Here is a 12,486-nt window from a genome sequence, read left to right on the forward strand (position 1 = left end):
ACTAATATCTGCATTAATTTTGGAGTCTCCCAAATCCTAAAATGAAGATCACTTATATAGCAATTTTTTTGTGTGAAGCAAATGTCTCTCAGGATATCTGATGGAATATACATGCTCAAACCTTTGATTCTCAATAAAGCCCTATGTTATGTAGAACAAGAAGGAATTTGAATTACAAGGAAACATGCAACAGACTCAGAATTTTTTCTGAGATGAAGCTACAGCATTGAAGGGCAGGCGTACTGAGCAAAAGGTGACTGTTCTGCATTGAAAGGTTTTAGTCTTAGGTCAGTACCCATTTTTGGAATACATTGTTTTTCTCACAAAATGTTCCATGTTTTGTTACTCCCGAGATCAGTACAAAACTACAACCATGATGAGAAGATGGCAGGACGGCACTATAACAGCACTGAAATTCAGCTGCTAGCATTCAGAGCCCCACTTTCATTTAGTATGACTTGTACTCCTGAGGATGACAAGTGCACTTTCTTTAACTTCCGGGACTCCTTCATTTTCTGTGGTTTCCCATCATGCAAGATAGCTACTATTTATTTTCATTATGAAGTTGCAGGGTTGAACTTTACTGAAGCATTAAGTACTATACATCTTGGCTGAGTCCTAACTGACAGGGGAAAAATGCATTACCACATAGAAAGCCACTGTAATTTTTTCCCACATCACATACATGCAGTGCAAACACATACACACTCATGCATACATCATATAGTCTAGTACACGCTTGTGTGGTGGGTGCAGCATACATATACAAAAGCTCCAGATGTGCTTTTTATCTAGTTTAGTTGGCTGTTTCTTCTATAAGGCCAAGAAAAAAAATGAATCATTTCTTTTACTGTTAAGGGGACTGGTCTCCCTCTCATATTTCAGAAAGGGGCTGGAAAGTAAAGAAGCCAAACTTTTTCCTATTTAAGGCCAAAGCAAAGGAATGCCTGTGGCTCAGTTCTTTGCAGGGCCCGGTGCTGAAAGGGCAGGGAACAATTGATGGTGCTATTTTGAATTGATTTTTCTTTCCCCCCATTTTTATTTTTGCACATAGAGTCTCATGCCTAATATTTAGACATGATGAGCTTTGTGCAAAAAGTAACTTGGCTCATTCTTGCCGTGTTTCAACCCTCAATTACTTTGGCACAAGATGGTGAGTAATTCAAACTTCTTATGGGTTTATTTTTTATTTTCATCAATTCATCTTAACAGCACATAAGAAATTCCCAAATCTCCCCAAGATACTTTTCCTTCACTCACTGAACATTATGAGATAGATAGCTAATGTTTTTTAGCTGAATACTAGAATATGTTGATTACTAACCAGGAGGTTCCTAAATGTAAGAAATGTTTTGCTTTTCCTGTGTACATTTTTCTCTATCTAAGCTGCAGTTGTTCTTGTTCTTTCTGGTGTTCATATTATAGGCTCTGGAAAGATTTGGGTTTTTTTTTTTAATGATTTTGTTTTGAATGCTAGCTCTATGTAGTCTGGAAGTTATTTGTCTCATGTAATAAGCCTGTGTTTCCAGCTGTTTGCTAGATTGCTGTTCTATGCCATACAGTAAGTGCTCCTTTCGCACTGTAGGAATATGCTTTAAAGATTTTAGCCTATAGAAAAAAACCTTAGAAATTGTAACCAAGGTTGCTGAAACCATTTTTGTAAAACTGCACAAGGAAATATCTGCCAGCTTGTTGAGTTTTTATTTTTCACACACAGCAAATGGATGAATGCATTCACTCTGCTAAAAGCTTTTCTATCACTCATCTGCAGGCTATTTCAAAAACTTAGAAGTTCAATTAACAGCTAACTGATCTTCTAAGGGGGATGTGCAATGCAACAGATCACTGGAATATAGTGAAAAATTACTCTACACTTACATTCAACTTAGAGTGACGATTACTATGATAGTTAACAGATGAGTTTCCATAAGAACACTTGATGCTTTGGGGATCTGTACTATTCCCTAGACATTTTCATGATTATGCTTCATATCTTTTTTACTCTTAAGGTGTGAAATAATACTTTTGTCTTCTAAATGTGAAAGGGATGTTCATGCATAAAAGAAGCTAATAAAATAAATAATTTGATAAATGGCAGCAAATTAATATAAAATGCAGAGCAGTCGAATGCAGCCAAACTTTTTATACCCACACCCATTCCTAGTTAGAAAAAGGAAACTATTAGAAATGATTACTGTGCCAAATTGATGGCCAACATGTCTGTGAAAGCACAGCTAGAAAGCACCCTGTGCATCAGGGTTTAATATATTTCTAACAGGATGTTTGAGCAATGGAACAATTGGAGCCTAGGATGAATGTTTCTTTCAGGAGCAAGTCAGGTATTACAATCTGTAACAAAGAAGTGCCCAAATGAGTTCCAAATGTCAATAAAAAGAATATTGCGAAGCCAGAGGAAATTTATGCAGTGGGGACTCTTCTCTGCTTATAACAACAAAATAAATTAACATGTTTTTTCAATGTAGATAATGGGATCCTTAGCTACCAGCCACCCACAGTGAAAATCACCCTCAGTTTGATCTCCCATTTCAACAAAACCCTCCTGCATGTCATCCCGTGACAAGACCCTTCCCCTCACTTTGGTTGTCCCCAGACTTTACAGTGTTGCAAAACGCATTTGTTCTAGTATTGGTCAATTTTAGACATAGAAAGAAACAGTTATGTCTAAGAAGTGTGAGGGCATATTCTTAAGGGCTCATTTGCTTGGCACATTCAAAGTGGTATGGCAACATTTCCTTTTTGGGCTCGTTTCCATATGGGTTAGAGAGAGATGGTTAGCTTGATGAAGTTGGTAAAACATCAGTCAATCAATTTGTAAATGCAACTGAAATTGAATATTTCTTTTTGGTTTGCTCAGAATATAGAGTACTGTCCTTACTCTGGAAAGTACTTTTCCACAAGGTTCAAAAATCTTTTCACTCTTTTGAAATTGCTCCTATTTCTTCTCCCACCCCGCATCCCAAGGGACATACTCAAAAAATGAATAATACAAAGATAATTCAGAGAGTTGACTATTAATATTGTTAATGCATATACAGTGCATTGATGGGTTTGAGAGCTAATATTTCCATGTCTGAAAAGAGAATTTCCAGACAGGCTGAATTGCTGTCTGAAGAAAAATGTTTATATGGTTTGTATCAAAAGTAAGTCAATATAAAATTTTCCTTGGAAAATCATGTCAGTAGACAAGCCTTGGCAAAGATATTAAGGAAGCTGCTGAGTATGCAGTGTGTTCATAATAGTCAGATGTAGCTCTGGGCTATGAGTTTCTTAGTTTTTCTGTAATAACCGGAAAGGGAAGTTTAAACACAGTCTAAGATTGAGCCTCTGCTCAGCTCAAGTTATGGATATTATGGAATATGAAAGATTCACTTACTAATACTAATCCAGGCTATAAAATGTCTTGGTAATCTAGATAGAGTTCTTTAGCTTGTGAAAAAAATGATTTAGCTTGAGATGGGCAAAACTTAGATTTTCTGATCTGTGTTAAAAGTTTCATCAGTTTAAGCTATCTTGGCAAACCTCTTTCATAATGAAGTGCCATCTAGTGGCTTGTAGTTCTGCTTCATCTGCAACAAATGAAGAGTCAGTCAAGAAATGAATACTTAATACTCACATGTGTTACATTATTGAATCAGTGGTTTGGGAGCTATTTAATTATTCAAGGTCCAATTCTGCCACCCTTACATCGGGTAACATTTACTGCCTTTAAATAATAATAAATTATTGTTATTATTTATTATATTATTATGAAACAGAAGTGTTGCATTCTGGCCAACTCTGCCCCAGAGTTACTGTAACTTTAAAAATAATTTGTGCAGCAAATTCTTGATGTTGAAAAATCTGAGACTAAAACCTTATTTCTGTGAATACAATTCTTCTGGTGAGGTATGTACATGTTCCTGGAAAAGTGTCAAATTATAAAAATAATATTTAAATTACACATCTCTGAAAGAATGTATATACACCCATTTAAAGGTATTTTAAAATATATGGAACATAATAGAAGCTATTCTATCCTAAAAGCCCTGCCTCAAGCCACAAATATTCATCAATATCATAGGTGACTGAAGTTCACTGTATCACACAAACTTTGTTACTAGTACAGAAGTAACACACATGGTGTAGCAGGGAGTGAGAATGGGTTTTTTTTCTGTGTTCCTATAGTAAAATCTGTTTTAAGAAAGACTGCTGCAAACATATTGGGTTACACCTATCTGAAGGCTCTTTTACACTGCCAGAGTGGTGTAGAGGGGCTTCTGTGTCTATAAGAATCAGGGCCAAGGACTGAGTACAATTCTGCTTCACTGTTATTAGACCCTGCACAGTAAGCTACTGCTGATTGCTGTCATTCCCTTAAGATGGCTTTCAAACTATTATCCCACTAGCCTTTGCTAGCAATATATCATCCATACCTACAATGACTATAGGGAGATTTTGGAGATCAAGGGCCTGATTGTTCTCTTAGTTACACCCTGTAAATTGTGAGGAACTCCACTGGAATTATCAGAACTCCACTGCTGAAAAAGGAGCATGTCAGCAGAATCAGACCCTCTGCATACTTGGCAGCTAATTCTATGCTTAGATATTACTTCATGCTTATATTATAGTATAAATGCTGCCTCAACTATCTGCTAAAGCAGCACACCTCTTTCTTGAGCAGGTGGACGTCTCCTAAAAATTTCTTTGGGAATAATTTTTGATCTTTCATATTAATACAGTATTCCAAGTGGCAGTTTTTAAAATGTGGAATGTAGCAATCATAAATAGGTTGCAGGAATCAGTATGTTGTTGCTTCTGCACTAACTCTTCATTCTGAACATCTGCGTTTGATTAAATACCTGCAAAAAATAGTTTGTCTTTAATTATTTCTAAAAAATAGCTCCAGTTTAAGATTATGCTTTTTTTTTTTAACTGGAAAGTGTTAGAGCAGTATTGAAGAAATGGCATGAGTTCAGCAATATATTTGTACGTTTTCTAGAAGAATAGCAACATTTTTAGTGTTTGCCAGCATGCTACATGTGCATTCATTGTAGATTAATCCATTGAATTAGCTGGTGGAACGGAAACACTTCAGCCAGTCAGCAATGTCTTTCTATTGCAGCTTTTGCCAACCCAGACATCTCCTCAAGCTTGCCATAGTGAAGATAAAAGCAGGGTTAGACTGAGAAATGCCTGGTACCATCAGTGCATGGCCACGGATAACTATACTATAGTAGATAAACTGATCTATTTGATGTTCAAATACAACAGATCAGATGTCTCGAATCCAAATAAAATATACTTGGGTTGGTACCAAGTATATCTTATCCATCATTCAGTGAACATGAAGGAGATGAAGACCAAAACATAACAAAAAGGGAAGATAAGAAGGGCGGTAAGAAGCAGGTTTCTTTAGCTGAGCAAGTGAAAGGGAAGGATAATGGTATAGTTGCAAGAAAATTATTCCAGTGATCTTTAGTAGGCAGCAATAACATGCAGCCATGTGGGACACAATCAATCTGAGCATACTGCAAAGGCCACTCTTCATCCGTTACCTACTCAACATGCTATTTTGGATCCATTTTCTAATAATATATGTCATAACTTTACTGAGCATTTTCTCAAATTGATCCAGCTCCCAAAACAGTGTGGATAAAGAAACTGGCACCTTGCTGTACTGCAGAGTGTGCCAAGTAGAACATGCGGCAGTGTACATCTGGCACCTGGATGTTTTAGCCTGTACTTGCTGGCTATCAAATTTTAAACTAATGAATTGTTGAAACTTAGGGTTTGAAATGAAATTTCAGCAATGTGTGCCTCTCAGGCAAGACTGTGTTTTGGAAGAGCGATGTGTGACTTTAATTTGGAAAAATCTGAGCCTCAATTAAAGTCGGGGGAATCCAGCCCTTCAACCAAGTTTGCATGTTTTTAGAAATGTGACAGATTTCATAAACACCATTTAGATCACACAGACATTAGCCTTATGGGAGTGAAACCATTTGGTTTCTTTCATAATTTTCCATATTTTGTTTTTGAGTTGAGACCAAGGCTAAGCAGACTGATTTTTGAAAGGGCAGTGGAGTTGGAAACATTCACTGTTTATTACAAAGGGAGGAAGCAGAGGTGAAGGGTGTTGTCCACCGGCAGTAATATTATTGTGAACAGACTCAATACTTGAGTCAGAGCTATAATGGCCACCCTCCTCACAGAGTTACAAACCACAAGCCACTCCTCTGTTCTTTTTCAGTTGTTGTGAAGTTTTGGGTCTTGAACACAAATGTTACTACCTCTTGCCAAATGTTAGTTGTTGCCAGCCTTACACAGTTCTTTGGATGGAGGAGAAAAAAGAGCAAGAATTAGCATCCTTTTATTTCTGTGCCATACTGACATGAATATCTTATTCAATCTGGTGCCTGGCATGCTAACATGGGTTCAAAGCTTGTTATGGCTCACTATTTAATCACAAATAGAATAAATAACTTGGGACACATCTGTTTTGATAATCTGGAGAAGATGCTATGCATCACAGTTGGAGGGGATGGAGGTTGTAACTAGCATTGCTGTTTCACCTACTAACGTATGCTTGTGGACATTTAATTCTTTCTATCTCTAACTCTGCATTTTGGTTTAACAGCTGTCTATTGAGAGAAGGCAGAGGCTCAGGCTGCCACTAGTGGTATTTGATAGCGTGGTGTGTTTTCTCAGGCTGGCAGGCAGCATGAACACTGTTGTTCTTGGATGTCGTCATATGACTGAGCAGTAACCCAGTGACCCTGAGAAGAGCAACAACTGCAGCAGCCACTGAAATTATTGCACGCCCCTCCCAAAAAATCAGCTTGGAATAATGACTCTTCAAAACCTATGGTACTGGAGCTAGATCAATAGCTGTGTTCATTAGCCATCTCATTTCCAGTGTTATCTTTTTGTTGTGTTTGATCATGAAACAAAGGATCTTCTCCAGACTATAAACAAAGGAAAAGAAGAAAATAGGTGACAAGAAGTTCAATGGCAAATGGCTGTTGAGGGACCTGAGGTAACTAGATTAGATTCTGAGGTCGTTGTGGAAATGCAATGTGACATAGCAACTAAAATTTGTCATCAGTGATACCTAGAAACTGCAGATGGACCTTAAAGAAGCTGGAATAACATCAGTGTTATTCAGCCTGAAACTTGCCCCAGGGCTTCCCCGTGGCCCCAACCTCATTGCCATGCATTATCCTTCTAGTGGTGGCTGAGTAAATTATACATTATTATACTTCAGGTGGCTGAGGCTTCAACCAAGAACCTGGTCCCAGCTGAAAGGATTACTAAACATCATCCACTGCCTGCTTATTCAAAGCCTCTATGAAAGTTTATAAACCTATAATCTGACAAGCATCTAAATGGATACAACATTTAAATGAAAAATATATTTAGTTCTGTAATATTCAAAAGCACTTTAATACTAGGTGGCAAAATGTTCTCTTTGACAGCTACTATTTCTTATATAGCACATTAAAAGTGCAGTTGAAGACTAATTTCTGGACTTTCTAGTTTTGATATTTGGCAGCTACCATAATTAAGTTAACCTAGCTTAGTTGTTTTTTTGTTTTTTGTTTTTTTTAAAGCAAGATTTTTATTGACAATATTTTAATCTTAAAATAGTTGCAAGAATACTACATTGATCTATCCCTCGTACCAGGCATTTGTCATAATAATAATATATCCTATACAAAACATTCCTGATGATCAAATATGGAGTTGAATTATATAGTGCATGGAGTAAATCTTGAAGTCTACTGAATAGCTATGCAAATTTTACTCAAGCAAAACTTCCATTGTCCAGTTAGTCTTTTGCCAGAATAAAGAATGAAACATTCTCTAAAGACTTCAGAATTTGCCCCATTCCCCCACCTGCTAAGGTTAAGCACAATTATTGTTTGTTTGTATACAGTAGTCAGCATACTCCCTTCCATTGACACAAATGAAAGGGACTTAACATACTGTATGTGAAATCCTTCTTAGGGAGTGGGGTGAGATGCTATTTCTCTGATACTGTGCCCATTCCCAGAACTATAGAGAAATACTTAGGTTGGCTCTTTGTGCAAGAGTTCTGAAGGGTTTTGTGGGCATGGTTACTGTTAGAGGAAGTTGAACAGGGGACCACAGGCACTCTTCACAACTCCATTCCATGCTTAACCCAGGATTTCCATCCAGAATTCTCACTTGAATTAATGCTACTTAAGGCAGCACTAATACCCATGGTATCCTCTCTGTATTCTGCTACAGAGCAGCCCCAAGATGACAGAGCACACCTCTCCTTCAGGGACCATGCTACCAGAGGGAACAGGAGCAAGGCACATGAGGCTCTGTTTCCCTGAAAACACTGTGGGGGAATCCTCACAGAGTTTTCTGGCTGTCCCTTCATGTAGTCCAGGATCAGAAGCTGCCTGGTTTGGTAGAAGGAGACTCCAGTTTTTAGACATGTTTTTAATGTTTAGGGGTTAATTTTCCTTTGTGTATGTCTCCTTTGTGTCATTGACATCGTAAAGGGAATGGAAAGAGTTCCCAGAGATGAGCCCTTGGTCCGCCTTTCTTGGATGCTGGATGGTGCATAAAGGGAGACTGCAGCAAGAACAGAAGTTAGAGCAGTCCTTAGGCTACAGTACATGAGACCAAGTATTCTTTTAGAACAATGATTATTTTTCTACAGTGTTTCATAAGAACATCTATCTTCTCTTCATAACTCTTCTCACTTAAAACAAAATTCACTCCTTTTTTTTATTTCAGTACTAATCCTGCTGGCTCTAAGTTTCCAGAGCTGGAAACTTTGCCTGTTTCATGTCAAAATGACAATGGAAAACATGATATAACCAGTCAAACAACAATCGTTTGTTAAGTTTAGTTAGGGTAAACTTCAGACACTGGGACTTCTGGCTGTGTTTAGTGAAAATACATCAGAGGAGATTCTTTTCAGATTAGCTAAGAAACCACTTCCATTTTCCATGATTTTTCTCAAGTGCTGTAGTTTTATAAATGAAATATAAGAATGAGATTGAAAATGACATGCACTGTAATAATACTGGCACTTTTTACTAACTTTGTTTCACACAAATGCTCTGTGAAGAGATATTTGCCAGGGAGCTGAATCACACACAAGGCATTAAACAACCTAAGACTATTACTTTAAAGTAATGATGTTTATTTTAAGGTAGAATGCAGCCTCCTACTTTGAAGGCAAGTGTACACTGTGGCTTAGATCCTTCATTATGGCCAAAGGGGCACACAGCACAACCTGCAAAGTGGAATGCAAATGTAGCTTTAAGGCCTGAGCTGGCTGTGTGCATCAAACTGCCAACACTCCCAAGAGACCAATTCTGCAGCTGGAGATCACCAGTCTGGAGGCAGCCCCCGCACTGTTGCCTTTCCCCATCAATGTCCATTACATCAGCAGCTGGAGGATGTTGTAGATGCGGTAGATGCTACTACTCTGCTTTTGTGTTGTCAGAGGATTCCCTCTTCCTTGGAGTGATATTTCCATGGCCACCTATGCCAGCTTTAGGTCCCATATCTTCCAGCAGTCCAGTGCAACATGGTATCACAGGGGAGAATGGACGCCTATTTTCAATAGTAGATATTAAGGACTGAGTTGTGGCTGGAAGCTACATTCCATGGTAATGCACTATTGGAGCTCCTAGCAACACTGGTTTTGCCTTCCACTCTGGGCCATAACTTGCTCCCACTGAAGTCAAAATCTCGTTGACCAGTGGGTGAATTATCGGGCCCTCTTTTGTGACTCATCATCTATTTTTTTTCTTCCTGGTGTTTTCTCTTTGACAGAGATGTGTGAACAAAATTGCAGCTCTTCTTTCAAACGAACATAACAGAAACAATTGTTCACTTGCACACAGTTATTGAAAAATATAGGAGGGATGCTTCATTGTTACTTTGCAGTTCAGTGTAGCTATTACAATGAACATCAAAGAAACAATGAACTACACTGCCCGTGTTTTCCTTGAACTATGTGCATGTGAACACAGCAATTGTGCTCTTTCAAAATCACTCTGATGGTAGTGAGAGGTTCTTTTTGACTATTTGTCCATCAATCTATGTTCGGATATCCTGCTTGGTTCTGTACAGACTCACCGTGATTGCATGCCAGTTGTTTCATGGAAGGATGTTCACCTGAAAGGAAACAAGAAGGCTATTGTAGTGGGAATTACAGTTCTTTGAGCACAGTAATTGAAAATCAGATCAGATGTTTGTAAAATCTATGGACAGTAATCTCACCCTACTCTCCTTTTGGATGCTGCCAGGGTAGTCCTCTGTATAATATCCCTCTTCTTAGTAAGAATCAAATAATCTATACAGAGAAATTTAAATCCAGCTGCATCTTTTCAGGTTAGATTGACTGAAGAAAACAACGTTGCTATAGGCTTGTTTCTATGCAACGTTTTCACTTTTCCAGTTTTCACAGTCCCAGCCCTTGAATTCACTTTTTTCTAACATCCTTAACTGTAGGGGGATTGAGGTCAGCAACAATGTTTATGCCCACTTTAGACACCAGAACTCACTAGCAATACCAGGCTTTCTGCACTGTACTCTCTTACTAGTGTTAGGACAGGTATTAGTTAAGAAAAAGGATTTGAAATACTTGAAGCCAGAGGCTGAAAAACAATGTAGCAAATTTATAGTTAACAGATGGTCCAAAAATTGGAAATGCCTTTGCCAACTGTAATAAACTAGCCACAATGGTTTGCTTTGTTAACTTTATAATTTTGACATAATAGTGTAACCAAAACAGAGTTTTACAGCTAGCTATTTAATCTTGACTAGAAGAGATTCAAAGGAAAACTCTAAACACTGACATACCTATCCACTAAGAGTCCAAAATATATATGGAGGCAGGTGAATGAACACAAGTTGTTTTACGAATGAGGACAGAATGACACTGTCCTCTTCATACAGAATCACATCGTTGACTGACCTGTTGCATTTCTGAAGCCTTACAGATACTTGTAATTTATTTGCAGTCATGGATATGATTCCTTTCTATGGACAGTGTGCTAGATCTCTTTTTAATACATCATTTGAATATAAAGTACAAGGGCCAAATTCTCCACTGATTGACGACCCATGCCAATTCATTGAATTCAATGAAATTGCACAGGGAGTTATGTTAGTGCAGACCCCTGCTGCGTTATTCATCTCTGATATACTTCACCGAAGTCAGCGGAGTTACACTAGGACTGAATTTGCCCATTGTATCTGAAAATGTAAATTGTGTTACCATATGTACTGCATAGCACTGGAACATTTCCCATCTGCTGACATCTCTTGAGAAAAGCATTGAACCAAGCTAGGTTCTTCCAAGCAGATCTTAGAAACAGACACTAAATAAAATATTTAGCCCTCTCATTTGGTTAGAAAACATAATTTTCCATGCTTCATTTTGGATTTTAATTACCTGATAGAAATTGCTCAATTATGACCAGCAAAGCTAATCAACAAAAAATCGGAAATAATATTTGTTCTGTTTCACAAGTTCAGGTTTAAGCTTTTAAAGTGTAATCATTGGGCCCTGTCCTTCTAGCCTCTTAGTGCACCTTGAACTCAGTGGGAGCTGAGGCCTCTCTCCCCAACTCCCAAGAAGAAAGGCCTGTTTTAAAATCTTTCCAGTACTTCCTGCTTGTAGACAGGTAAGAAATCACAAGAACAGATTTCCTTGCAGTATTATGGCCTATCCATTTGTGGTCCCTAGGTACAGAGGTACATGGTAACTTTTAAAGTTCCCAGAGCTTTTTGAAGTGCCCAAGAACAGGTGGTTTTGAATTTTTGGCAGAGGGAGCTTCTGAAATAATCCAATCAAGTTTAATTATTCTTAGTAATTATGTGCACCTGCCTATTGTTCATCCATAGACAGACTTTCTACCAGCCTAATACATACTAAGGGGTAAAACTGAGTATTCTTTTAGGACCTGTTTTGTTAGGGACTCTGAATGTTAACTTTCATTAACTTTAAAGTTCAGTGCATAGAGAGGATATGCAACTGGGATGGTATAAAAAAGAATGGATTTTGGAAACTGGTATGGGTAGGTCAACTCTTGTAGTCCTCACTTCCACAAAACTTCTATTCAAGTCTTCAGGATTTGGCCAACAATTAATTTCAAATCTGTATATGTGTATTATCAGAGGGACTCTAAAATGATCTTTAGGGTAGGAGGGTGAAAAGAAGCTTGTTATATTTTGATGTTTCCTCCTTCTCCATCTCCCTCCTCTCTCCCCCTTCCCCCCCCTAAAAAACACCCTATTTATTCCCCAGCCTACAACAAGTTCATCATTACAATTAGCATATTTTTGTTTTTATCTAGTACCAGGGCTAACTATATGTTAGGCCAAAAGCTGATCCATAAACTCAGTTTCAGTCACATCAGGGCTTTGAGCTTGTGTCTGTTTCAGTTTGGTTTAGAACGCAGGCCAAGCATTGAGAATCTGTTCCAATGCCAT

General features: G+C 38.0%; 1 protein-coding gene across 1 annotated transcript in view; it reads left to right on the forward strand.

The window, feature by feature from the left end:
- Window positions 1-344: 344 nt before the first annotated feature.
- Window positions 345-12,486, forward strand: part of COL3A1 (collagen type III alpha 1 chain) — a 75,073-nt gene continuing 62,931 nt past the window's right edge. Inside the window, exon 1 of the mRNA XM_005306587.4 lies at window positions 345-1,153. Within this exon, the coding sequence (XP_005306644.2) occupies window positions 1,078-1,153 (76 nt within the window). The 5' untranslated portion in view covers window positions 345-1,077. The remainder of the gene's footprint in view (window positions 1,154-12,486) is intronic.

The sequence above is a fragment of the Chrysemys picta genome, chromosome 11, assembly GCF_011386835.1.
Source record: "Chrysemys picta bellii isolate R12L10 chromosome 11, ASM1138683v2, whole genome shotgun sequence".
Classification (NCBI taxonomy): domain Eukaryota; kingdom Metazoa; phylum Chordata; order Testudines; family Emydidae; genus Chrysemys; species Chrysemys picta.